Source organism: Oryx dammah, unplaced genomic scaffold, assembly GCF_014754425.2.
Source record: "Oryx dammah isolate SB20612 unplaced genomic scaffold, SCBI_Odam_1.1 HiC_scaffold_5, whole genome shotgun sequence".
Classification (NCBI taxonomy): domain Eukaryota; kingdom Metazoa; phylum Chordata; class Mammalia; order Artiodactyla; family Bovidae; genus Oryx; species Oryx dammah.
The window spans coordinates 52832918-52860750 of NW_024070189.1; the positions used below are offsets into that span (position 1 = coordinate 52832918).

The 27833-nt window shown below is 43.1% G+C and overlaps 1 protein-coding gene across 2 annotated transcripts in view; it reads right to left on the minus strand.

Annotated features, from left to right (window-relative positions):
* SH3RF2 (SH3 domain containing ring finger 2) overlaps nucleotides 1–27833 on the minus strand; it is a 151237-nt gene that overhangs the window by 72433 nt on the left and 50971 nt on the right. For both annotated transcript variants that reach the window (XM_040239800.1, XM_040239799.1), the window contains exons 3-4: nucleotides 13362–13631; nucleotides 9540–9635 (exon numbers count right to left, since the gene is read on the minus strand). In XM_040239800.1, the coding sequence (XP_040095734.1) occupies nucleotides 9540–9635; nucleotides 13362–13631 (366 nt within the window). The remainder of the gene's footprint in view (nucleotides 1–9539; nucleotides 9636–13361; nucleotides 13632–27833) is intronic.

The window sequence follows — 27833 nt, forward strand, 5'->3', positions numbered from 1 at the left end:
TGCCGCCACCTCAAGTGTCACTCCCTGGGCAGTTTCCCCCTTTTATCCATAAGTCCCAATCCCTCTACTCTATCAATCATTTCTCACAACTCTCTTGCAACGTAGGTACAACTCTACTGAGGGCTGAAGAATTTAAAACAAGCCATGATACTCCACTCTGATTTGCCCATCTCTCTCAGCATCATCGCAGCTTCCTTTACCTGTGAGACTGTTCCCTTTTCTTCTAGCTCCCCCTGAGCTGCCCCTCCCCCAACCTTGACTCAGCTGCTTGTCCTTCTCATTGTTCCTGAAGCCCCCATGCTTTCCCACTGTATACTGCAATCATTTGCCTTCCTTTCCTTTACTGGACTGTTAGCTACCTGAGGGCAGGGTGTTCTCTGCTGTATCCCAGGGTGGGTGTTCCATAAGTATTTGTGGAAGAATGGGTGGATGAAGTTGCTCAAGTTCATACATTTGATAAGTTTGACCAGAATGTAAATCCATTCAGGACCCTGGATCATCTAAGGCTAAGACCATCTTTTACTACTTCTTTTAAACTTTGATCTCATCTCCATTCTCTCTTGTTCTATACCTCTTAGGGCTGGTACATCAGAAAAACAGACAGACAACCTTACCATGATTTGTCGTGTAAATATCTACCACTGTCTCGCATGTAACCACTGTCTAGCAGGATTCCTGTAAACCTAACAGCAGCCCTTGCCATCGAGTTTCAGCTGGTTCTAGTACTGGCACCACCACTGACTGTACTGTATTTTTTGAATACTCTGCCTTTCAAGCAGCCCATGAGTTCATGTCCTTCAGAAATCAGAAATATGCTGACAAATGGGGTGGTGGGAATAAACTTTCCAGGACAGTTAAAACTATCTTCATCATGATGCTTGTCACCAGTTGCTCTCTAAAATTGCACATCTCATTCTAATTCTGAAATTCAACAATAGAGGGAAAAGGGAATTTGCTCATTTAAGAAATGTTTTTTCATTAAGAACTTTCTAATGAAAATGTTCAGATGATTAAGATGATTAATAGAGTTGAGATAGAGAATTTTAAAGAAGACATAGTTTCTGTCTCCAGAAGCTTATACTATTGGGGATAAAAATCATCAAGTGGGAAAGGGGCATTATCACTTTAAAGATAAGAGAGTTGAGGCCCCAAAGGGGTGATTTATACGTGGTAGAGCCAGCACATAAACAGCTAAACAATAAAATATCAGGCAGGGACTTCCCTGGTGGTCCAGTGGCTAAAACTTCCTACTCCCAATGCAGAGGGCATGGATTTCATTCCTGGTAATATTCTAGGAGCTATTCATAGATCCTATAAGCAGCAACTAATAGTCTGCCTGCCAAAACTAAAGATCCACGTGTCACCACTAAAACCCAGCACAACCAAACGAATAAGTAAATAAAGTTCAGGCAGTAATAAATGCTCTGATGTGTCAAAGAGTGACAGGGGGAGGAGGCCCCAGATTTGGGGAGTTTGGTGAGGTGTCAAGGAAGACCTGCTGAGAAGGTGACATTCAAGCTAAGACATAGATGCCAAGAAGGAACCAGCCATGTGAAGATGGGGATAAAAACACGCCAGGTAGCAGGGTAAGCTAGTGGAAAAATCCCCAAGAGGGGGCAAGCTGAGACTATTTGAGAAAAAGACGTGAAAGAATCAGAAAGGAGAATGGTCTAGAGCGAGCAAGGAGCAGGTGGTAAAGAGGAGACCACGGAGACAGGCAGGAGTTGGATCACACCAGGCTGGGAGGCTTCAAGTTTATTCTAAGTGTTACAGGAAGCCTTTGGCAGGATTGGGGTAGAAGGGCGGCATGATCTGATTTCTGCCTTTATTTAAAAGCTCATGCTACGGTTTGGCAGTTTCTTACTTAGCATCTGACCCAGCAGTCCCACTCCTAGGGAATTGCCCAAGAGAAATGAAAACCTAGGCTCACTCAAAAACTGGCATGCAAGCTTTTATAGCTGCTTTAGTGTTAGCTGCCAAACAACTGGAAACAGCCGCAGTGTCTTTCAACTGGTGAGTGAGTAACTGACTCTGGCACATCCCTAACTGTGGAGTATGACTTGACAATAAAAATGGATGAGCTTCATATACACCCAACAACATGGGTGAACCTCAGAGGTGCTATGCTAAGTGAAGGGAGCCAGACTGGAGGCTACATTCTTTTCTATTCCATTTCTATGACCTTCTGGAAAAGGAAAACTGCAGGGGCAGAACATAGATCAGTGAGGTATCTGGGAGCAGGAGTCAGGGAAGGAGCTGACTTCAAAGGGGCAGTCTGCCTTCCTATTTTGGGGGATGTGTAGGGACTATTTTACATCTTGATGGTGGTGTGGTTATACTGTATACATTTATCAGAAAAGCAGACAGACCTATTAAGAGGCTACTCCATTACTTAGTTAGAAAATGATTGTCGCTTTGACTAGTAGATTGGAGACAAGTGGACAGATTCCAGGACCTTTCAGGAGGTAGATCCACAGGACTGGGAGTTTAATAGAAGCATGGGGTAAGGGAGAGGAGGTGGTTATTCATCATGTCGCGCTTTCTGATTTGTGTGCCTAGGTCAGCAGTAGAGCCATTTGCTGGATCAAGTAACATTTGCTGATGAGGAGCAATCATGATGCTTGGGAGACGATGGTTAAGTTGTCCCTTAAAAGAGGAAATTTTACTGTATGTAAATAAAAATAAATACATCAAAGGCTCATTCTGGCTGCTATTCAGAAGTGTCAGGCCGGAAGGAGGGTGATCAATTGGGAAATTACTGAAGTTACTTAGGGCAGTTCTAGTGGAAGCCTGGACCATGCCTCACTTCTCCCCAGAGCACGCCTCCTGCTACTGTTCCCCCAGGAAGAGGATAACACACCCTCTGAGCTGAATGAGTAAAGTTCTTTCTGGTCATTCACAGCCACAATGAAATAAATATTTTTTTTTCTGGTTCCACCTAATTTTTCTGTCCCTAGGTGAGCAACACTGAGTGTTTTCCATCAGCAACACAGACAAAGAGCCCCATGTGACTGTAGGTCTTCCCTGTCCTCTGCCAGTGTGATTAATAGCTCAGTCGGGGAAGGACTGCAGAGCTCTTCAATTTGCACTCACTCATTCGAAACAATATCCTTGAGGTTCATTGGGCTGAGTGAGGTTCACATGACCCAGGCAGGCCCCTCAGGAGGAGTCCTGACAAAAACTGGCATAAGCTTGGCATTTGTTTTAGCACCTTTTATCCAGGTGCAATTCAGTAAGTCAAATGATACATTAACAAGAAAAATCCTGTTGATGCCAAAAACGCCCCACCTTGCTGCTCCCAGAAGGAAGCTCTCCTTCCTTCCAGTTGTTCTGCATGGCCTTGGTGGTTCAAAACTTATTTAAAGAGTTCTCAGCAAGTGCTGGTCTTAATGAAATGACTGGAGTCAACATTTAAGTGCTGCTTTAAAAAGCTCAATTTGGATTTCAAGTAATTTTTGAAAACCAGGTTCCCAGATTAGAGCAACCACTTGATTATCTTTCCCCCTCCTAGCAATTAGAAGAACAAATGAAGCGAGGGCTAGTTTAATGATGATCGTGAGGGTTCTTGTAATCACTAATTTTAGAGGTGGAGTGGTGGGGAAAGTATCCAAACGAATAATCATTAAATGTAGACGTTTTGGGAAAGAAGGGTATCAGAAATGGGTAATAAAATCAATGATGCCTTGTTTTCCCGTACTGATGAAGAAGCTTCTTGAAATAATACAAGGGACTATGCAAGCTCTAATCTACAAAAATTTAAGCACCTCCTATGCATCCAGCTAGGGATTAGTTGAGGGGCTTCCCTGGTAGCTCAACTGGTAAAGAATCCACCTACAATGCAGGAGACTCTGGTTCGATTCCTGGGTTGGGAACTTCCCCTGGAGAAGGGATAGGCTACCCGCTCCAGTATTCTTGGGCTTCCCTGCTGGCTCAGATGGTAAAGAATCAGCCTGCAATGCAGGAGACCTGGGTTTGATCCCTGGGTTGAGAAGATCCCCTGGAGGAGGGCATGGCAAACCACTCCAGTATTCTTGCCTAGAGAATCCCATAAACAGAGGAGCCTGGTGGGCCACAGTCTATGGGGTTGCAAAGAGTAGGACCTGACGGAGAAACTGAGCTCAGCACAGGGATTAGTTGTAGCTGATCTCTGTCCTTGGAGACATAACCATCATCTCCCAAACATCATAATTGCTCCTCTTCACCAAGTGTTGCCTCATCCAGCAGATGGCCCTACCACTGACCTAGGCACACAAAGCCAAAAGTGGGGTGTTATCTTTGACCACTTCCTCTCCCTTGTCCCCTGCTCCTGTGGATCTACCTACTAAAAGGTCCTGGAATCTGTCCACTTGTTTCCAATCTACTAGTCAAAGCCACAGTCATTTTCTAACTGAGTGATGGAGTAGCTCATGATCTTTCTGCTTTTTTAAAAAAATCCCTCCTCCTCAAATCATTTTTGCCACTCCATTCAGAGTAATCTTTAAGAAACCCCAATCTGGACTTCCTAGGTGGGTAAAGAATCCACCTGCCAATGCAGGGCACATGGGTTTGATCCCTGGCCTGGGAGGATTCCGCATGCCATGGAGCAGCCAAGCCCGTGTGCCGCAGCTACTGAGCCTGTGCTCTAGAACCCATGAGTCGCAACTACCCAGTCCATGTGAAGCAACAAGTGAAGCCTGTGGGGCTAGATCCTGTGCTCCCCAAAAAGAGAAGCCACCACAGTGAGAAGCCCCTCTCTCCGCAGCTAGAGAAAGCCCATGTGCAGCGCCGAAGGCCCAGCACAGCCAAAAACTAAAAATAATAATCAAAAAAAGAAACCCAAACCTGATGGAGTCACTGCCTCATTTTAAATGTTTCGATTGTGCCCACTGATTTCTGGGTCAAGTTCAAACTTCTTATGATATGGCAGGAATGCTCAGCAAATATTCCATGTGGACCCCTATACCTCTCAGCTGGTTTCAGGACAGAAGGGACCATGTGACTCATTCAGGCCAATGAACTATGAGTAGGAGTGACAGATGTCACAGAGCTGAGGCCTTTGCTGGTATACAACTCCCTCTTCTTTACTCTTCCGCTGCCATGAAACCTAGGAAGTCCATGTGTTCCAGATGGCGTAGCTTTAAGATGGCCCAGCCTCATCCTGCAGCGTTCCTCAATGACTATGTGAGCACAGCCTCTCACCATTGCATGGTGAGCAAGTAATATGGATTGGATATTGCTTTTCTTGTGAAGCCACTGAGATATGGGGGCTGTTGATTACCATGGCATAACCTGGCTCATCCTGACTAATTCAGGAAGGTTTACAAGGTCCCCTCTGGTCTGGTTCCCATTTGTTTCCCTGGTTTTGTTTTCCTGTCTCTCTCTTACTCTCTAAGCTTCAGCTCTAGTATTTTTTCATTCTTTGGAGGCTACCACACTTCCTTTTCCTGCAGGACATTTGCACATATTACCTCCAGTCCCCAAAATTCTCTTCCCTCCATTCTTACCTAAACAACTCCTAATCATTTGTCAGATCTTGGCTTACAAGGCATCTGCCAACACCCTACTCAAGTAAGTTGCACATCATACCCTCTTCCCCCCCAGTAATTCCCTCTCCTTCACATTTTGCATCATTCATCACACTTAGAATTACTTATTAATGTCTCACCTTAACAGTCCTTGAAATTAGGGACCCATATCTAACTTGTATCACTAGAACTTAGCACAAGACCTGAGATAGCAGGCATTCAGTGAAAAATTAGTTGAATGATTGAATATATATTTAGGATGAGGGATGAGGTCATGTTGAAAGGATGGTTCTCTGAGTTTTTTTCCCAGTCAGTTGGAACACTTCCCAAATATTTTTTCATTCATTTGCTTGTGAAGCTAAAATTATTATTATTTAACAAAGTATCTGCTCTGTGTTGGGCTAGCCTGTGAAGTACAATCCACATATTCATCAGGTGTTCAGAGAAGAAAGAGACAGCTGAATGTTCCAACTAGTTACTAGAATTTTATGGAAAAATAGGTTTCTAGCTGAGCCTCATAAAATGAGTGAAATTGAACAAGTAGAGAACTGGGTGGGTATACCTGGATGGGGCTTCAACAAGAGAAAAAGCACTATCATTTGGTGGTGAGAGTAGGAGGCCCAGTCTCTCTGGGCCCTTCCTCTTTCCCTCCCTTCTATCTTTCCTTCCTTCCATACAGATTGAGTAGGGGGTGGTATAGAGGGAACCCAACAACTGGGCTGTGTTCTGGGCACTCCTTTCACAACCTGCTCTGGCTCTTCAAATGAAAATGCTGGTCCCTTCTCTGCAACTCGGCCTCTGCTTTGTTTCACCCCACCCTACCAGAGGGCCAAGAGTACACCTTTTACTTCTTTTATAGCTCACACTGCTCACTTTTAAAGCTTTGTGCTTGGTAAGCACTCCACAAATGTAGTTAAACAATGAAATCTCTCTTTCAAATTGGTGATAACCTGCTTCAAGCTGGGGTGAGGCTGACAGCTAGAGAGGTTAGAGGCTATAGATGATATATTATCTGGAGAAACAGGGAGATAACCTAACAGGTGTTTGTTCTTTCTTTTAGAGTAGAAAAAAAATAGAAGTAATATGTGCTAATTTCTGAAGATTTACAAAATACAGGGTGGGAGAAAAAAATGAAAATCATTTAGAATCATACCATCTGGTGATCACCACTGTTAATATCTTGGAACATATTCTTCCAGTCCTTTATCCATTTATGCACATACACACACACACACACACACACACACACACACACATTTATAAAGCTTGTTTCATGCAGTTACTTTGTTTTTTTAAAATTGTGATGAAAAAATACATAGCAAATTTATAGTCACAGTCACATTGTTGAGACACAGAACTCTAGAACTTCATTTTCTAAATCTGAAACTCTACAAGCATTACAATTTATTTTAGTTAAGAATCCTAAGTGATCAGTGCAAAGAAATAGAGGAAAACAATAGAATGGGAAAGACTAGAGATCTCTTCAAGAAAATTAGAGATACCAAGGGAAAATTTCATGCAAAGATGGGAACAATAAAGGAGAGAAATGGTATGGACCTACAGAGCAGAAGATATTAAGAAGAGGTGGCAAGAATACACAGAAGAACTAAACAAAAGAGATCTTCATGACCCAGATAAGCACGATGGTGTGATCACTCACCTAGAGCCAGACATCCTGGAGCGCAGAGACAAGTGGGGCTTAGGAAGCATCATTATGAACAAAGCTAGTGGAGGTGATGGAATTCCAGTTGAGTTATTTCAAATCCTAAAAGATGATGCTATTAAAGTGCTGCACCCAATATGTCAGCAAATTTGGAAAACTCAGCAGTGGCCACAGGATTGGAAAAGGTCAGTTTTTATTCCAATCCCAAAGAAAGGCAATGCCAAAGAAAGTTCAGTCTACCACACAATTGCACTCATGTCACACGCTAGCAAAAGTGAAGTGAAGTCACTCAGTCGTGTCCGACTCTTTGCGACCCCACAGACTGTAGCCCACCAGGCTACTCAGTCCATGGAATTTTCCAGGCAAGATACTGGAGTGGGTTGCCATTTCCTTCTCTGGGGGATCTTCCCAACCCAGGGATCAAACCTGGGTCTCCCGCACTGCAGGCAGATGCTTAACAAAGTAATGCTCCAAATTCTCCTAGCCAGGCTTCAACAGCACATGAACCTAGAACTTCCAGATGTTCAAGCTGGATTTAGAAAAGGCAGAGGAACCAGAGATCAAATTGCCAACATCTGCTGGATCATTGAAAAAGCAAGAGAGTTTCAGAAAAGCATCTACTTCTGCTTCACTAACTATGCCAAAGCCTTTGACTGTATGGATCACAACAAACTGTGGAAAATTCTTAAAGAGATGAAAATACCAGACCACTGTACCTGCCTCCTGAGAAATCTGTACACAGGTCAAGAAGCAACAGTTAGAACCGTACATGGAACAATGGACTGGTTCCAAATTGGGAAAGGAGTATGTCAAGTCTGCATGATGTCACCTTGCTTTATTTAACTTATATGTAGAGTACATCATGAGAAACGCTGGGCTGGATGAAGCACAAGCTGGAATCAAGATTGCTGGGAGAAATATCAATCACCTCAGATATGCAGATGACACCACCCTTATGGCAGAAAGTGAAGAACTAAAAAGCCTCTTGATGAAAGTGTAAGAGGAGACTGAAAAGTTGGCTTAAAACTCAGCATTCAGAAAACTAAGATCATGGCACCTGGTCCCATCACTTCATAGCAAATAGATGGGGAAATAATGGAAACAGTGACAGACTTTATTTTGGGGGGCTCCAAAATCACTGCAGATGGTGACTGCAGCCATGAAATTAAAAGATGCTTGCTCCTTGGAAGAAAAGCTATAACCAACCTAGACAGCATATTCAAAAGCAGAGACATTACTTTGCCGACAAAGGTCCATCTAATCAAAGCTATGGTTTTTCCAGTAGTCATGTTTGGATGTGAGAATTGGACGTAAAGAAATCTGAGCACCAAAGAATTGATGCTTTTAAACTGTGGTGTTGGAGAAGACTCTTGAGAGTCCCTTGGACTGCAAGGAGATCCAATCAGTCCATCCTAAAGGAAATCAGTTCTGAATATTCATTGGAAGGGCTGATGCTGAAGCTGAAGCTCCAATACTTTGTCCACCTGCTGCAAAGAACTGACTCCTTGGAAAAGTCCCTGATGCTGGGAAAGATTGAAGGCAGGAGGAGAAGGGGACGACAGAAGATGAGATGGTTGGATGGTACCACCGAGTCAATGGATATGAGTTTGACCAAGCTCTGGGAGTTGGTGATGGACGGGGAAGCCTGGTGTGTTGCAGTCCATAGGGCTGCAAAGAGTTGGACACAACTGAGCTACTGATATAACTGAACTGAACAATAAATCACAAACATCTTTCCATAATCCCAGATACTCCCTGATATTGAGTATTATCTTTAAACATTTTATCTTTAATGGGCTTGTATTTTTCCATCACCATAATTAAAAAAAAACTAAATCCTTATTCTGACTTTTCACCGCTATGCAGAATGCTATGGTAAACATTTTTGTGCATTTTGTACATACTTCTTAGCACATTTGTTTTATGATTTCCTTATAATCAACTCTCGTGTGGAATTCATAACTCACAGGAGATGTACATTTTCAATATTCTTGATAAGAGTTTGAGTCTGCAGATGAGAGATGACAGTGATTTGTACTCCCATCAGCAGAATGAAAAGGTCTGTTTTCCCACACTGTTGCCAGAAATGGGTGTTTTGTAATAAAAACATTGTTTTTGGCCTCACAGCATGGCATATAGGACACTAGTTCCTGGACCAGGGATCAAACCTCTGCCCCCTGCACTGGGATCATGGAGTCTTAACCACTGGACCACCAGAGAAGTTCCGAAATGGGTATTATGGACTAGCGTCTTTCAAGACTTTAGTTAGTGCTGAAATAAGCCTCATATCAAATAGAAATTTCTCTCAGGCATCACTGTAGTCCATGTATAAGTCTAACCTCGCATCAGATGTAGATTTGATAGTCACGTACCTCCACAAACAAGATTGGGAAGATACCGACTTTATCTCCCAACTTGCCTTCTGCCCAGTTCTCATCCACTCGGCTGATCACAGTGATGATATCATCCTGAAAGAGAGAAAGTCTCCTGGTCAGCGTTTACGCTCAGTTTTCTGGGAGGGAAAGCTTTCCGTGGGGATCTGCTTGGAATCTCAGACAGTGTAAGGTGCAAGTAAGGTAACTCTTTCATAATCTATTTATAAAATCTTTCTGCTAAAATACTCTTTTCTCCATTAAGGGCAGTATTTGGGTCACTAAGACCAAAAGAGGAGTAGAAATAATCTGGAGTCTCAAGGAAATCCATTAAGAAAACTTGGAAATGTCTCTAATTTTCCATCACCTGCAGAATCAGGGCTTTTCATTTAAATTAATCTGATGAGAAATCAACATGGAAGACGTAGGGAGACAGACTAAGCAAAAGGAAGAATGCATTGTATTCTGATTTTGAACACTTTTCAGAATGTGTTCAGTTTTTAATGTAGCAAACACAAAATGGCTTTTTATTCAAGTTCTTATTATGAAAGGTTATATGGAGATTTGTAGAAACATTTGGAAACATAAATAGGCAAAATAAAGAATTCTATCACAATATAGATACAATCAGTGTTAACCTCTTGGTTAACATGTTTTTTCCCCAGGTTCTTTTATATGAAGATAAAATATATATAAATAAGTATATAAAATTATAATATATTTTATATTTAATATAAAAATTAGAAATTAAAAATTTAAAAACGTTTCCAAAATTATGTATACAGGCATACAATAAAGCATAAATATTTTAGATGTAAAGCTTGATGAAGTTTTAAAGTTGAATATATCCACAAAGCCCCCATCTGGAGCAAGAGAGATGAATATTTCTAGCACCTAGATGGCCCTCGTGCTTTTCCCTGACACCTAGCAAGAGGTTACCTCCACTCTGACTCTAGCATATATATTCATTTTGGCTTCTTTTGTATTCATTCAAATGAAGTCATATAGGATACATTGTTTTTTTTCCCTTAATATCACATCAGGAACATCTTTCCATGTCCACACCTGTTTATCAATCTAAGAGTGAATATTCATCCATCTAAATCTGAATATTCATCCACTGATCTCTCTGATCTATGTCCTTTAGTAATGTAGATGAATCCAAATCTAAATTCATTATGGCACTATACCGTTTCTTAGATTTCTTTGTCCTTATTATAATCTGCAATTACACATGTTTATGTTATGGTTGCTATATTGTCTGTCTATCCCATCAGACCATAAACTCTATGTCTGTAGGGCCTGGATCTATTTTGATCATTTTTGTCCCCAGGACCTTATACAGTGGCTTCCTTTTAGCAGTCAACCAATCAGTTTTTTTATTATTTTTTTATTGAGGTATAGTAGATGTGCAATATAAGTTTCAGGTGTACAACACAGTGATTCACAATTTTTAAACAATCAGTATTTCTTGAATGCATGCGTGGGTAAATGAATGAATGCACATGTGAATAAACTGGAAAACTTACTGAGGCAGAAAATACCAGGAAAAGAGTAGCTTTGGGAGAAAAGATCTTCAGTTTTTTTTTAGACAAGCTGAATATAGGAAGAGCATGAGATTTCCTGGTGAAGTCTCAGCCTATGACAGCCTTCTGCCACAGTGCTGTGCTCAGTCGTGTCAGACTCTTTGTCACTCTATGAACTATAGCCCGACAGGCTCTCTCTTCACTGGATTTTCTGGGCAAGAATACTGGAGCGGGCTACCATTTTCTCCTCCAAGGGATCTTCCCGACCAAAGGATCAAACCAGTGTCTCCTGAATTGGCAGACAGATTCTTTAACGATGAGCCACTGGGGAAGCACTGATAATCTTCTAGGAGGGAGCAAATCCTCTCTTCTGAGTCCTTTGTCATAATTTCCCATTTATGTGTCTGCTTCTTCCACTAGAATGCTGGCTCCATGAAGATATGGACAATGACTCTTCACTGTATCTGCATAGACAGCCTGGTACATGGATGAATTCAATGAATGAGCAAGTTCTTGGGTAAGTGTCCCAGTTTGCAAATTCCCAGAGAGGGGACACAAAAGCGGATATGCTCCCTGCCTATGTCTTCCTCTGGCTGTGTCCCCAGAGTTCAGTGTCTAATGTCAGGCATAAAGTAAATACTCAATAAACGCTTGTGGAATTGAACTGCTGTCCTCTGGCTGTAGCCAAAGTACAAAATGTGCAGGTCGGCTACTGAATGGTATTCTTTAGGGGACTCACTCTGAGGTGTGAAGACAATAACAAAGGTCAGTATTTCATAAGATGGAGGACAGTGAAGTTATTTGGTCTGAGGGAATCTGAAGCAAATCTCATTTCAGGCAGTGATGGAATAAAAATGTTTTACAAAACAAAAGAGTTTTCCTGAACTTACTGTAGCAGTGTTACTTGCACTTGTATTTGACTTAAGTTGCAAAGAATAAAAATTACCCCAACTTTGGTTTCTATGAGAAAATTTGAATGTTTAGGGGATAATAAATACTGAATTTTGTTGTTGCTCAGTTGCTACGTTGCTAACTCTTTGCAGCCCCATGGACTGCAGCATACCAGGCTTCCCTGTCCTCACTACCTCCCAGAGGTTGCTCAAATTCGAGACTTAAGAGTACAGTTGACCCTCTGAATCCACGGACCCTGCATCCTCAGGACTCAGTGTGTCCTGGATCCACCCCCTCACCCCGAATATACAGGGATGGCTATAGTCTAGACTTTAGCAGACTTGTTACTTACAAATGGTGAAGAATCAGCCAATAAAAAAGAGAGGTAAAAAACAATCGTAGGGTAACTGATGTCCTTGGAAAATATATCTTGTAAGAGGTTATTTATGTGTAAAGATATAATTATGTTATTGTGTGTGTTTGGAGTGGTTTTTAGAAATGTACTTATTTATCTATGGTTGTGATGGGTCTTTGTTGCTACACACGGAGTTTCTCTAGTTGCAGAGAGTGAGGGTCATTCTTTGTTGTGGTGTGCAGGCTTCTCATTGCGGCGGCTTCTGATGTTGAGGAGCACAGGCTCTAGGCATGCAGGCTTCAGTAGCTGCTGTTTGGAGTGTTTTGAAGGCAATGTCTACAGACAAAATAGTGTTGTAAACAAGCAGTAGTGAACTTGGTCAGCAAGAATATCCTTACAGACACTCAATGAAGAGGTAAGATCTGTAATTCTATATAGCATGCTATTAAACTATGTTTACAATTTTCTGTCTAACCATCTGTTTCTCCCACTGCTCTGCCCAAGCACAGATGCTGTGACTTGTTCATGCTATCTCCCCAGTGTCTGAAAAGAATAGGTGGTCACAAGTGACTGCAGAATGAATGAATGAATGAGTGTATGGATACTTAGTTTCATAATTGCAATACAAACGTTTGAGGACCTCCATCAGACTCCTGTTAGATTTCTCTGGTGACTTCACCTCCATATAGTTTGAAGTATACATACACATAACATATATAGGCACACGCTGTTCACTGAGGCTTAGTCACTAAGTTGTGTCTGACTTTTTAAGACCCCATGGACTGTAGCCCACCAGGTTCCTCTGTCCATGGAATTCTCCAGGCAAGAATACTGGAGTGGGTTGCCATTTCCTCCTTCGGGAGATCTTCCTAAGCCAGGGATCAAACCTGTGTCTCCTGCATTGGCAGGTGGATTCTTTACCACCGAGCTACCAGGGAAGCCTATATAAAATGTAATTTTAAAAAATCAACAAATATTAAACAAACAACTTAAGTTCTGCCACAGCCTTTATGGGATCACTGGTGACTTGGTGGCTTCTCAGAACCTCACCTTGAGGAAGGTCAGGCAGTCCTGGTTCTCACTCCTGTCCTTGTCACGAAGGTCGAAGTTGTAGAGGGCCCGGCACAGTGGGGGTGGCTGGGGCAGCTGCTTGATGACCTCCACGGAGCTGGCTGGGAAGACTCCACTGACTCCATTAATTTCCCCCTGGTACCAGTTCTCATCCAGCTGTCTTCGGAGGAGGATGACATCTCCTTTATTAAACCTCAGGTCACCAGGATTCTGCCCTCGGTAGTTGCATAAAGCCTTTGCTCGAGGCACCTGCAGTGACACAGATCAAGAAAATATGTATGGCTTAGAGGCTGGAGGGACCAAGGGGGTCACATTAGTTACTAATTACAGAGTACTTTCCATGCACTAAGTGCCATAGATGGATTACCTTGTTTAACCTTTGAGACAGACAGTATTATCCCCATTTCTAAGGTGGAGTGACTGAGGCACAGAGGGGTGTAGTAACTCACTTAAGATGGCACAGCTGGGAAATGGTGATATGGGGCTTGAACTCAGACAATCTGATTTTAGAGACCCTGTTCTTAATCACTATGCAGGGAGCAGGACTTTGGACTTGACTCTGCAACTATGGGAACTTGAGTAAGACCGTGACTCTTGCTAGGAATTCTGGCTTCACTTCTTGCTCTTTTGTGACTACAGTCAAGTTATTTCATCTTTTTTAAACCACGTTCACTTATAAGATGAAGTGATAACAATATCTACCTTATTAGAGTTGTTGTGAGGACTAAAGAATATTAATGATGTATTTGTGTATTACTTCATATTTTGCATAGAATGTGCTCAACAGATGACACTTCTTAGAATGATCATCTGTAATGTAGGGCTAATGATATCAGTTCTACCTACTCCTCAGTGTTAATGGGAAGAAAACTGAGGTGAAAACTCCCTGAAAATAGAAAGTGCTATGTGAGAGTGATACACCATAATTTGTCTTCAGCCTTGTCTAGAAACTGAAAACCCCATGTGTGTTTGTGTCTTTAGCAAGCACAACTAAGACAAATTAACAATCAGAAATCAATCATCACTTAAAAATAATCAGCTAAAGACTTGTTATTTGTCAAATCAGTTGTCAGTCTAAACAATTATTTTGGTCAAATGCATTTTTTTCCTAATTGAAACTGGTTTCTCCACAGAGAAACGGTGTCACTCTGGTCTTGCTTGAAGTCAGTTTGACAAATGGAAAGTTCTAGTAACTTGGGTTTTATAGAAAGCCCTTCAGTGTCACCTCTAATTGTATTGAGTTTTGTGTTTTCCTCAGTCATTGGGTGGAGTAGCCCCTCGGCTGGGGACAGTCTTGCTATTTATGAGGGGTAGGTAAGGAGACATTAATTCAGTTCTTCAAGGACCTTCTGAGTCTTCAATGTTCATTTAAAAATGAACTGCAAACAGCTTAGGGATCGAGATAAGACCTGAACAGCACCGTATTGGTAACGGGATGGCAGACCAATGCTTTGCTGCTGGTCCCTGGGGAGATAGACAACCACAGGAACACAGCTCAGTTGGTGGACAAATGAGCCAAGATGTATGTACTAGGAGGTTTAACACAGTGTTGTGTATAAACAGAATCAGCTGAATAAATTATGATACATCCATACAATGGAAAACCCTGCAATCATTAAAGTTGATGATGTTGATCTATAATTAACAACATTGAGAGTTACTCACATTGTTAAGTATAACAGAAGAGATTAAAAACAGTTATGTACACTAGGCTTTCTTTATAAATATATATATATATTTACCTGAGGAAAATGCTAGATGGCTGTACACTAACATTTGAAAAAGTGGTTATTTCTAAATGGTAAGATTTTTGAATATTAAAAAAAAAGTTCCCCTAAGTGCTTTGCTGTGTTTTCTAACTTTTCTACAATGGAGTAATTGTGTTGTCTTTAAAATTGGATGGTAAAAAGAAAATGAATGAAGCTGGGGGATGAGAAGTGAAAGGTATGGGAGGAATTTAGGAAGAAAATAAGCCAAGCTAAGTAGGATTAACAAACCATGGAACTGCCTTTTGGAGAAGCTGTTCCCTTACATGAGAAGTAAGCAGGTGCAAGCAGAATGAGAGCAGAGGATTTCTGGGGAATGATCTAAATCTGTTAGATTCCCAGGGTGAGCTATATCAGGGAGTAATAGTTGTCAGTCTCTATGCCTTCTCTCAGTTTTATGTTATAATATAAATCACATTTTTCTGGGTACGTCAGCATTTGGCATAGATAGGTCACATTTACCAGCCTCTGCTGAAGCTGAACCTCCAATACTTGGGCCACTTGATTAGAAAAATTGACTCACTGGAAAAGACCCTAATGCTGGGAAAGACTGAAGACAGGAGAAGAAGGGGATGACAGAGGATGAGATGGTTGGATGGCCTCACCAACTCAATGGACATGAGTTTGAGCAAGCTCCAGGAGTTGGGGATGGCCACGGAAACCTGGCATGCTGCAGTCTATGGGGTCGCAAAGAGTCGGACATGACTGAGTGACTGAACTGAACTCAACCGGCAGCTACATCTGGCCGAAAGGACATAAGTACATTTTAGGAAGTGTCCTTACTGAGAAGGACTGACTTTCTTTTCCTTTCCTCCATTTTGTTATGGGGAATGTGGACATGATTGCTGGAGCTCTAGCTGCCACCTTGAACAATGAGGATGAAAGTCTCACCTAAAAAGGTGGGGAAGTAGTCTGCATTGTAGAGCTGCTAGGCAAGTCCTGGATTACTTTACTTCCCAATTTTTATCTGAAAGCTAAATGAACTTCCATCTTGCCTAATACACTGTCATTTTTGATTCATAAAAGGAAAGGAAAGCAAAGGAAGGAGGAATGAAAAATTAGGGGAAAAAAGAATTTAAGCCCTTTTGACTTTGCATAATAAGATGATATCAATATCTAATATTTATTCAGTGTTTTTTCCTATGTACCAGATACTGTGCTAAGCACTCCACAATATGTTTAATTTTATTTAATTCTCACCACCTGTGATTAGAAAACTGGGGATCAGAGAAGTTAAAAATTTGCCTAAGTTCATGAACTGTTTAGCTGCATTTTTATGACACTTTCCCCTTCATCCAAGTTTGATGCCTCTGGTCTGAGTTACAGTTTATTCTAACTAAAATAGGAGCATTGGAGATTCAATGTAGGTGAAGACATTCCTATACAAGTGGCTTATATATTTTAATCACCACGGAGCAAGTATATTAAACTGAAACTGCACAAACTGCTTAAATCTCTTTGAAGAGAAATAAACTTTGAAACCCTGAGATAGTACTAATTGTCTGACTATCTCCATCTTATCTCCATATCCCCTCAGTAGAGATAAAGGATTGTGGAAGCAGGTTGCAAATTCTACTTTTAACATGAAAATATTTTTCATCACCTTTTCTCTTCATTCTCCCCTTTTATTCTCAGTTCTACATTCATATTTATCGGAAACTGGCTTCTGTGTTGTAAAGGTGGTGGAGGTGGGGGTGGGGATGAGGAAGAAGAAAGAGAGAATCTGAAGAGGGGAAGGAAATGAACACTTATTGTGGTTCTGACAAGCCATAGAAATTTGTCTTATTGCCCTACTGAGGGCTTCTCAGGTGGCTCAGTGATAGAGTCCACCTGCAGTGTAGAAGACATAGGAGATGTGGGTTTGATCTCTGGGTTGGGAAGATCCCCTGGAGAAGGAAATGGCAACCCACTCTAGCTTTCTTGCCTGGAAAATCCCATGGACAGAGGAGATGGCAGGTAACCTATCATCCATGGGGTTGCAATAGAGTCAGACATGCCTTAGCAACTAAACAACAAGAATAATTGCACTTTCCATGTACTATCTCATTCATATGATCTCAAAGCCTGTGAAATCGTTTTATCTTAATTTTATCAATGAAGGAACAGAAGTTCTGAGCTGTTCAACATTCAGGCAAAGTCACACAGCCAATGACCAGCAGCCCTGAGACTGACTTCCATTCATTTGACCTCAAAGCCCTGGCTTCTGTTTCATCTTCCTGAAATCACCTAGTATGTTATCCATCATAAAATTCATTTGGGGTATTGTTTTATAATCAAAATCTTGCTGCTGGTAGCATTAGCATGATTTGCTTGCTGCTGGTAGCATTAGCATGAATTATTGGACTCCAGAGCCCTCATGTAAAAGTTAAGCACCTGGAGAGACTCAGCAGGTTGATTCTATCTGGTCCTCAAAGGTTCTCTCAAGGGGAAATGACTCCAAGTGCCACATCAGCCATCACCTGGTGTATTGCCAGAAACAGCTTTTACTACCCTGACTGTTTTCTGTCTTGACAGGTGCAGGTGGGAGGGGCGATGAGGGTAAAGTGAGTGTGGAGGTTTCAGAGTCAGGTCATAACCAAGTGTTTTTCCTGGTGCTTTTCAAAAACCCAGATAATCCAATGGAAGGCTGAGTGTGTGGCTAACAAGCTATCCTTTTCTGAGATTCAAAAGGCTTAATAAGTCAATGTGCCAGTCTATTAATCTGTCACCTCAGCAGGGTCTGAAAGCCTTGAGGGCCATCTTTTGAGGGAAGATAAAGCACAGGACACTGAAATAAGGAAACAGGGGCATGCAGAGATATTCATGGTAAAATTATGTTGCAGTATTTATGTGTGTTACTAGTAAAATGGCAAGCGTCCCTTCTCTGCGGATCCACGTGTTTGGATCCATCTTCTCAGAGGCATGTCATTCACTCTGGCCACACCACATACACATGAGGATGTGGCCCAGGCTGGCCACTAATAAACTGAGCAAGGCCCTGTGGGGCCCTTTCTGGGGACAGAACTAACCCCTATCCAGTGCCATGTCCTCTGCTTTTTGTTTATATGAAAAAAGTTTTAGCCTCCCTAAGGCTTCCCTGAGTTTCAGAAAACAATTTAAGATGAGAAAATGCAGAAACAAGAACAGCCAAGTAAGACACAATAAATAGTTTAGCCATAATACAAAGTCAAGGACCTTTCGTTTCTCATCAAGGATGATAGATAATATTCTGAGCCTTGAGTTGTTTTATAGATACTAAAATCCCCATTAGGTGCAAAAAGTGATGACCACATACAGGTAGAACCCAGACCGGTCAAAACCAAAAGGTTGATGCTGTTAACTCGCTAAATACCACCCAGTTACCTCTCCACCAACCAACCAGAAAAATATCCATGAGCTGATCAGGCATCCTGCAACCCTCTCCTTCATCTTGCCTTTAAAATCCCTTCCCTGAAATCCTTTGGGGAGTTTGGGTCTTTTGAGCATTAGCCACACATTCTCCCTGCTTGGTGTTCTGCAATTAATGCTGCATTTTCCTCACCACAGCTGATGTCAGTAGACTGGTTTTACCGTGTGGGTGAGTGGACCCAAGTTTGGCTCAGTAACAGAATGCCCAAATCCTCCTGGTATAATGCTGGTACAGGGCAGGCATGTGCTCCAAATTGGGTCAGTTAGAATCTTCTTTGATGTGTGATATATAGACACCCAAGAAGAGAGTGTTTCTTTTGGATCATGAGCCTGGAGGTGGTGAGCCTTGGACTACCAGTGATGATATTTCCCAGACACCAAACACACCTTCCTGAATGAAGGTGCAGAAGGCACAAGAACTAGTGATATCATAAGATAAATAGGTAACTATAATAGGTATTGATGGAAAGAGCCTTGCCAATAAAATTTGAATGTCTATATCCAGCTATGCCTGAAGGATACACAGTTAAATGAGATGATATTCCCAATGTACTGTTTATTATTGAAATTGCCTGGAATTGTTTTCTGACCCCTGAAACTGAAAAAGTCTTGATTAATACATATTATAACCCTATAGACAGTGAAACTGCAAAACAGGGAAATAACCAAATGGCAGAATTAAAAAACAGCAGCAGGTCTATCTGCCAACAAGCTCTGAGCTTATTTCCAATTGGAAAATAAAGAAGGAGGCAGGTGGATTGATAACAGGGTAAGAGAAAAGGAGCCCAGATTGAATGGAACCATCACAGTAATGCAGACAAGGGAAAAAGCTTTGCTGCAGTGAGCTTTCAGCCTGCTCCTGGGTAATGAGCTGTTTACCATGCATGAGTGGCACTCCCCACTTGTTTAGAAAGAGGCTGGCCTGGTTCTCTACTCCTGGCATTGGGTGGGGCCAAATCCAGCATGCTGACCTAGCTGCTTACCTCCCTGCGCTGGTCACAAGGTGGCCCGTCATGGGAGAATGGAGCCAAGAGAAAACATTCTGGCCTTTGGCTCAAGTTATCAGTCACCAGGCTATGAATTCCCTACCGGATAATTTAGGGTTCATGTCTGAAACACTTCTGAAATTCTATCTCTGAGGCCTGGACACAAGCAGGTGTTTAATAAATGCTTGGTGAATGAATGCATTTGTGAATTAATCCAGAAACATCCAGGAATTGCCATTCTTGGAGGAAAAGAATGCATATTAGATTACTAATTATGACTGATAATAATTATTTGAAAGATCTATTTGCATGAGCTAGAAAATTAAAAAAAAAAGGAGAGTTGAGGTCCTATTTTCCAAATTGCCCTGAATTTTAACCATTTAGGGCTACACATACTCAGAAAGGGTTCCATACTCAAATAGGCCCAGGAATCACTGTTGATACAGGCTTGTTTGCTGACAGGCTTCTCAGAGGCTCCACTCTGCTAGTGTGACTTTGTGTTGCCATCTGAACCACTTTGCAAGATTGGCAGGCCAGGCCTGGGGAATGCTGGGTAAAGTAAACGTTACTTCCCTGGTGACCTCACTCTGCTCGTGAGGCAAATGGTCAAGCTGACTGGCCTCTGTCCTCACTTCCTAGTTGCTTTCTTGGCCATCTGAGCCATCCTGCCGCCTTCCCTCATGGTGACAATCCTTTTGGAGCAGATAGCAGAGGCAAGGGAGTATATTTTAGAAAGTGCTGGCTGGCCCTTGTGCTCATGTACCTCTGGTGAGGAGGGAGACCCCCACCCTCCCAGCACTCACTCAACAACATCATATCTGGCTGGCCTTGATAAGTCCCAGACCATCTGTTGCTGGGGTCTTGAGATCACCAGAAGGTCTGAATCTGGACATTCCTATCTGAGGCCAGGCTTATGAGACATACTGTGAGAATTTCTTTTTATTGTAGAGAATTTTACTTGTTCAGGGAGTGGTACTAGGGTGCAATAGAACACAGATGTCAAAGTGAAGGAAGATGTTGGTTTGCATCTGGCTTTGGTAACTGTGGCCAAATCACTTAGCCTTCTTGATTCTTAGTATGGATCATTCATAAATTGGGGCTAATACTAATACTTCTTTGTGCAGTAAACGCGGCAAATCTGTGTTAGCCAAACTGCAGATTCCAGTGGAAGATCTGGCCCATTCACCTGAGACATAACCTCTAAGCTCCTAGAAAATCCTGCCTGACGCGAGGAACTGTTTGCTTGGAGCCTTGGGACATAGCAGATAGTTTTAGTGAGTAATGCGATTTATGTTGGGGAGAGGCTGAGTTATGCAGTAAAACCTTGACCTCTGGAGGGGCTAGAGACTAAGGCCAGCTGCATGGGAAGCCAGTCACACCTACCTGACTGACCCCCAGTGAGAACCCTGGGCTTCGAGTCTTGGCCAAGCTTCCTCGGTTGGCAATACGTCACGTGTGTTGCCATGCACTGTTACAGGGAGAAATAAGTGCTGTCTGTGAAACTCATCTGCGAGAGGATGACTAAAAGCTGTGGCAGGTCTCTCCTGGATTCTATTCTGTGTGCTTTTCTTTTTGTTGTTGTTTCTGACTTTAGTCTGTATCCTTTCACTGTAATAAACTGTAACTGCATATAAGGGGGTTCTCTGATGGCTTAGATGGAAAAGAATCTGACTGCGATGCGGGAGACCCGGGTTCGATCCCTGAATCGGGAAGATCCCCTGGAGAAGGGAATGGCCACCCACTCCAGTATTCTTGCCTGGGAAATCCCCTGGACAGAGGAGTCTGGTGGGGTACCTATAACAGATTTGCTCAGTTCTGTGAGCCTGTCTAGGGAATCACTGAATCCTGGGGATTCTTGGGGATCCTGAACACACTTTCTCATGGGTTTGCTGAGAAGCCTAATGAGATAAATTACACAGAATACTTAGTAAAATTCTTAGCAAATAAGTATTAAAATAGAATGCCTAGATATTTTTTGCCCAATGGAGGAGAGGGGAGTAATCAGCTTGCTGTTATACATTCTGGACTGACTTTTCCAGCCCTATGTCTCACTCTTACTTTCAATAAGTATTTTAAAAAAATATTTATTTGGTTACATCAGCTCTTAGTTGTGGCACATGGAATCTTTCAGCTGTGGCTTGTGAACTCTCGGTTGCGACATGTAAACTCAGTTGCAGCATGTGGGATCCAGTTTCCTGACCATGGATTGAACCCGGGCTCCTTGTATTGGGAGCACAGAGTCTTAGCCACTGGGCCACCAGGGAAGTCCCTTAAGTGTTTTTGAGTGCCAACTATGCCAGGTATTGTCTAGTTGTAGGGGGAAACATCAAACTTATAAGTAAACAATTATGTATATAACTAGAAGTTGGAGTTTATAGAGGAGAATAGGGAGGTGAGAGAACATGAGGAATAGGAGAACCAGTACAAGGAAGGTTCTTATTATTGGTTCTATAGCTAAACGTCTCCATTGTAAAGCAATTATCTTCCAATTTTAAAAAGTCTCTTCTGTCCTGTGACTTCTGTCATGTATCTCTATCCTCTTTCCCTGAAGTCTTCTGTCTCAGGCCTCTCCTGCTTCTGGGCAGAGAGCTGGGAAGGCACAGACCCACAGACCCACATGTGCCTTCTTTCTCTCCAGCCACTGTGAGTCAGTGGACATGGCATTTCTTCCTTCTCTCTGAATCAAGTATCAATAAGGTACCAGGAACATGCCAGCCTTCTTTCCCCTGGTCCCTCCTGCTTTCTTCCTGAGTTATCAGGGGTCCTAAAGCAGGAATTAAAGTCACCCATTCCAGTCCATTTCAGTTTACTGATTCCTAAAATGTTGATGTTCACTCTTGCCATCTCCTCTTTGACCACTTCTGATTTACCTTGATTCATGGATCTAACATTCCACGTTCCTGTGCAATATAGCTCTTTACAGCATCAGACTTTACTTTCATCACCAGTCACATCCACAACTGGGTATTGTTTTTGCTTTGGCTCCATCTCTTCATTCTTTCTGGAGTTATTTCTCCACTGATCTCCTGTAGCATATTGGGCACCTACTGACCTGGGGAGTTCATCTTTCAGTGTCATATCTTTTTGCCTTTTTATACTGTTCATGGGGTTCTCAAGGCAACAATACTGAAGTGGTTTGCCATTCCCTTCTCCAGTGGACCATGTTTTGTCAGAACTCTCCACAATGACTCATCTGTCTTGGGTGGCCCTACACGAATGGCTCATAGTTAGACAGTTGAATTAGACAAGGCTGTGGTCCATACGGGGGCTTCCCTGATAGCTCAGTTGGTAAAGAATCCACCTGCAATGCAGGAGACCCTGGTTTGATTCCTGGGTTGGGAAAATCCCCTGGAGGAGGATATGGCAACCCACTCCAGTATTCTTGCCAGAGAATCCCCGTGGACAGAGGAACCTGGCCGGCTACAGTCCATGGGGTTGCAAAGAATCAGATATGACTGAGCAACTAAACACAGCACAGCAAAGTAGAAAAAGGAGGAAGAAAGCAGGAGTTCACAGCAGTGGTCAGAGAGAGAACCACTCACAACCAGCAGCCTCTTTTCAGAGTCAGTATTAGCATGCTTTCATTTTTCCTTCCAAACATTTCTCTGAGATTGCTTTGGAGGTGATTTCATCCCCCCAGCACAGGAAGTAATCTCCGACACATTCATAGCCATATCCCTGGCTCCTGACATCAGCTGGTTTTTGATACACAGCTTGGGGTTGCTTTTGAGATGAGCCGGGTGTCTGGTACTGAAGCTGTTGGTGGCCTTGTCTTCCTCCAGGAGGGCACAGGGAACCCTGAAGGAAGGGCGGGAGGTGTGTGGGAGCCTGAAGGACAAAGGGAGGAGCCACCTCACCCATCCTGGGGGGCCGTTCTGCCCTCATTCATTTTTCCCATTCCCCGAGAGAGCTTTTCCTATAGGTGTGGTGCTTGGTTTACGAGTGTCTTTCCATATGGTTTGAGAAACTGAGCCCAAGCCACCACACAGAGGGAGGAAAGATGAGTCAAATGACCCTCCCACAATCACTGCCACTTCTCCCCTTGGGGGGAAAGCTCTGCTCCCATGTACACTGGCTTTCTCCCCCAAGGTCTTTCTATCTTTTTACCTCTGCGTGGAGGTTTCTGGAGTGGAAGGAGGAATGACGCACTTAAACAGCATGGTGTTTCTGATCATGGAGCCATCGGGTCTGAGCACTGGAGGTGGCCGCAAGATGAGACACACAACTTACAGACTTGGTTCTCAAAGCACTGAACCTCTCTGGGCCTCAGTTTCCTTAACTGCAAAGCGAAGAAGGTGAATTTTATCTTTCCTTCCAATGCTCATGATAATGGGAAATTAAGTGGATGATTAAAGCCCCAGGAGGATCTCTATTTTTTAATTTTTAATAAAAAAGGATCTCCTTTTTAATTAAACTTTTAATTTTGTATTGGAGTATGGCCGGTTAACAATGTTGTGATAGTTTCAGGTAGACAGCAAAGGGACTCAGCCATACATATATACATATCCATTATCCCCCAAACTCCCTCCCATTCGGGCTGTCACATGACATTGAGCAGAGTTCCCTGTTAGGGGAACTATTTTAAAATATACCAGAATATACCAGAAATAGGGCAATGGATGAGACAAAATCAAATTGGCAAAATGTTGCTAGCCATTGAAGAGTCCTGGGTAGAGGTGCTTTATCCCACCACTCTCTCTGCTCTTGTGTATGCGTTCCTCCAGAGAATGGCTTCTGAGCAAAGGTGCCACACAGGACAGGATGTGATGAGGAATGAAGGGATGTGAGTGCCCCAGACCCTCAGGGAAAGTGACTTTGGCAAGCAGAGCTAAAGTGGCTGGGCTTGTCTTCTGCTGTTCAAAAGTTACATCTGGGTTTCAAATGCTTTACTTAGTCTCCCTCCTTTCAGCCTCAGGTGTTTTTGTGGATGTGTGCCCACTCAGACTTACTGGCATCTTAATCTGATGATACCCAAAGAAAAAGTCTGTATGGCCTTTGCTGAAAATAGAAAGCCCTGGAAGTTAGCAATCTCCTCTCTCAATTCAGCTGTCCCTGAGACAAGACTGTCACCACCAGCACCTTCTGCACCTCTGCAGTCGTGTCTGCCTCTTTGAAATCAAAATTCACAACATCCTTCTCCTTTTCATCAAATGGAACAGATGTGACCTTAGAGGAGAGTACCCTGCTTGCCTACAGAGCTGGACCTGATGTTAGGAGTGAGTGACTGGACATCAGAGAACTACTAAAGGCCCACAAGTCATCTGTCACACTGGGCCCTGGATCATTGGAGTGGGAAGCTTGAATTTTGGGAAATCCTCTGGAAGTCCCTGAGAAGTAGAAACTGCTTCTGAGGGCTAAGCCATAGACGTAGTCCAGCAGTTATTTGCAGTCATGTTCCCAATAAGATAAAGTCTGTAGTCTTCCTAGGAATATGAGATGGCATTGTTGTTTTTTTCCATAAGGTCTTATCAAATAGATGCCGATATCTTTGGCATGGAGTCTATCTTCTGCATCTCAGTCTTTGGGAAGCCTTTGCTGTCTCATCCCACAAAGTTGAGTTGAGCCTCCTTTCCTGTGAGCCACTGCACCCTACCCTTCCCCTGGCACAACACTCATCACCCTGTATTGTAACTGCTGGTTTACTTGTTGGCTTGTCCACCAGATTTGAACTCCACCTCAGCACGGTCTGTACTTTGTCCATCTTTATACTACTCTTGGGCTTCCCCGGTGTCACTAGAGGTGAAGAACTCCCCTGCCAATGCGGTAGATGTGAAGCATGCAGGTTTGACCCCTGGGTTGGAAGGTCCCCTGGAGAAGGGCATGACGGCCCGCTCCAGTATTCTTGCCCAGAGAATTTCATGAATGGAAGAGCCTGGCAGGCTACTGTCCACATAGTCACAGAGGCGGACATGACTGAAGCAACATGGTGTGTACAAAGCGTCACACCTGACAAAGCAATGCCATCGACTTATGACTCAACACAAATGTACTGAAAACCTACAGTATGTTAGACAGACGCTGTCTCTGCATTTACGGGACTTACATTCTAGAGGCACCTAGTAACTCAATACTTGTATTTGTTGAATGAAAGCCTCTGTTGAATGAATGAAAGAAGGAATATTCAGCCACATCATTGCCACTTAAATTCAACTTCAACTTTGATATTTTGCTGTTTCTGCTCCTGCCATAAAGTTCTAGCAGGCCCAGCTAGTTATTTTTCCAGGATTGAAGAGTATCCAGGCATGCTAGCCACAGATAAAAACAGTATTTCTCTAGGTCATCCTTAAAAAAAGGCCCCATTACTTGAAATGAGCTTTGAGCTGTGTCCGCGTCCCCATTTTGCCAATGTATACCTGCCTTGGAGCCTCCTACTGCTAAAGACTTTTTCTTGCCCACACGTCCTTTTCATCAAGGGTCTAATCTCCACTGCAGGAAGCCATGATGAGTGACAAAAAAATGCCAGCTGGCAGCCCCAGGAAAGGGAGTAGAAGGGAGCAAGGAGGTATCTTTTTCTGCCTATTCAGAACATTGAAGTCCAATTTCTCGCCGGCCACATGAGCCAAAGACGGCGGCTCCCAGCAGCTGTTGATCTGAGAGGCTCCAGTCCCAGCCCTGTGACTGGGGCGTCACTGGCACTCCTCATGCACGTCTTAGAGCAGGTTGGCATGAAAGAGTGGCCCTGCTGTTCTCTTCCCTGAGGGCTGGCTTTGGTGGGCCTGCTTCAGATGGCAGAAAAAAGAGAGACCCACTCTGTGAAGAATCTTTCTTGTTGTGGATGGACATTCCTTGATAATTGCCGCCCCAGGGTTCCTCCTCTTCCCATCCCTTTCCTCCTCATCTTAGTGGTGTGCTGGTTAACAAGCTCTCCAACAAAGGGGAAAAGATGGCTCTGATTTGCAATGTTTGCCAATTGCCATGATGTAAATACACTACCTGGGCTACCAACCTGGCGTCACTGAACATGGAGTTGGGAAGACAGGAGACGTGTTATTGCCTTTCATGGGCCCAGAGGAGCTGAGTTAAATGCCATGACATAGCCTGATGCCGTGACATAGCTCTCTAATTCACACTGGCTCCAGGGGTGAAAGACTGTACAGACAAGTACAGTTGTCTTTCTGCAACTGGGACTTTAGGATATGGGTGGTAAAGTTCTTCTACATCTGTTAGGTCATTGGGCTCTAACCATCATGCTGCATGGTTAGAGTTATGCTTATTTGGTGGAGGAAGAAATCGAGGCACAGGAAGCTAGGACCTGCCTCAGCTCCCAAAGCTGGGATTTGCTCAGCCCCTGTCTCTCCCCTCTTCACACTGGTCATTCTCCTCCCATACTTACCACTGCAGCCCAACCATGCATCTTCCTGTGCTACCAATGCCTCACGCACACTTACTTCTAATGTTCTTCCAGGATATTCTTTCAGCATTCCACCCTCTTCTTCTCCTGCCCAACTGCTACTTCACTTTTAGGTCTCAGCGTATACAGTGTGTCCCTGAAAGTCCACATCAGGGGCAGGGATCTCTTCCAGGTACTTTAATGACACTCCCTAGTACCACCCCCATCATGGGGTTGTTCAAATGGCTTGTTTATGGATCTGCCTCCTCCAAGACTGTAAACTTGGTGAGGGCAGAAACTTTTTTTAAAGTTTTTGTTTTATATTGGAGAACCATTGATTAAAAATGCAGTGATAGTTTCAGGTGTACAACAAAGTGATTCAGTTAGACATGTGTCTTTTCTTTTTCAAATTCTTTTCCCATTTAGATAGTTACATAGTATTGAGCAGACTTCCCTGTGCTGTCCCGTAGGTCCTTGTTGGTTATCCATTTTAAATATAGCAGTGTGTACATGTCCATCCCACACTGAGGGCAGAAACTTTTATCGAGTTCACCATTGATCCTAGTGCCAAACACAGTCTATGGCCAATAAGTAGTTTTAGAATGAATGAACTCATGAATGATGGTCTCCTCACCCTACACTCACAGCATGCTCTGCTTTCTATACTCTTTCCTATCAGGATCCCCAGAGAATCCCTTTTCTCATAGATTGGTTGAGGTTTTCTCAGGATTCTGGCATGGGGTTTCTGCTAGAATGCCCAGCCAGCCAGACTGCTCATCTCCATAGCAGCTGCTCCCCTCCCCTACCTCATGGTGGCCCCCCTCCCCGCCCCAGGCTCTGCCAAGTGTCACTGAAACAAGCTGAGAAACCTGTTTGGTGTGCTCTGAAATGTGCTCATTACACACACGCCAAGACAAAGGCACAAGGCCGGAAGAAGATTCCAGACAGAAGCCCCTGCCCCTCTGGGAAAGGAGGAATGGTT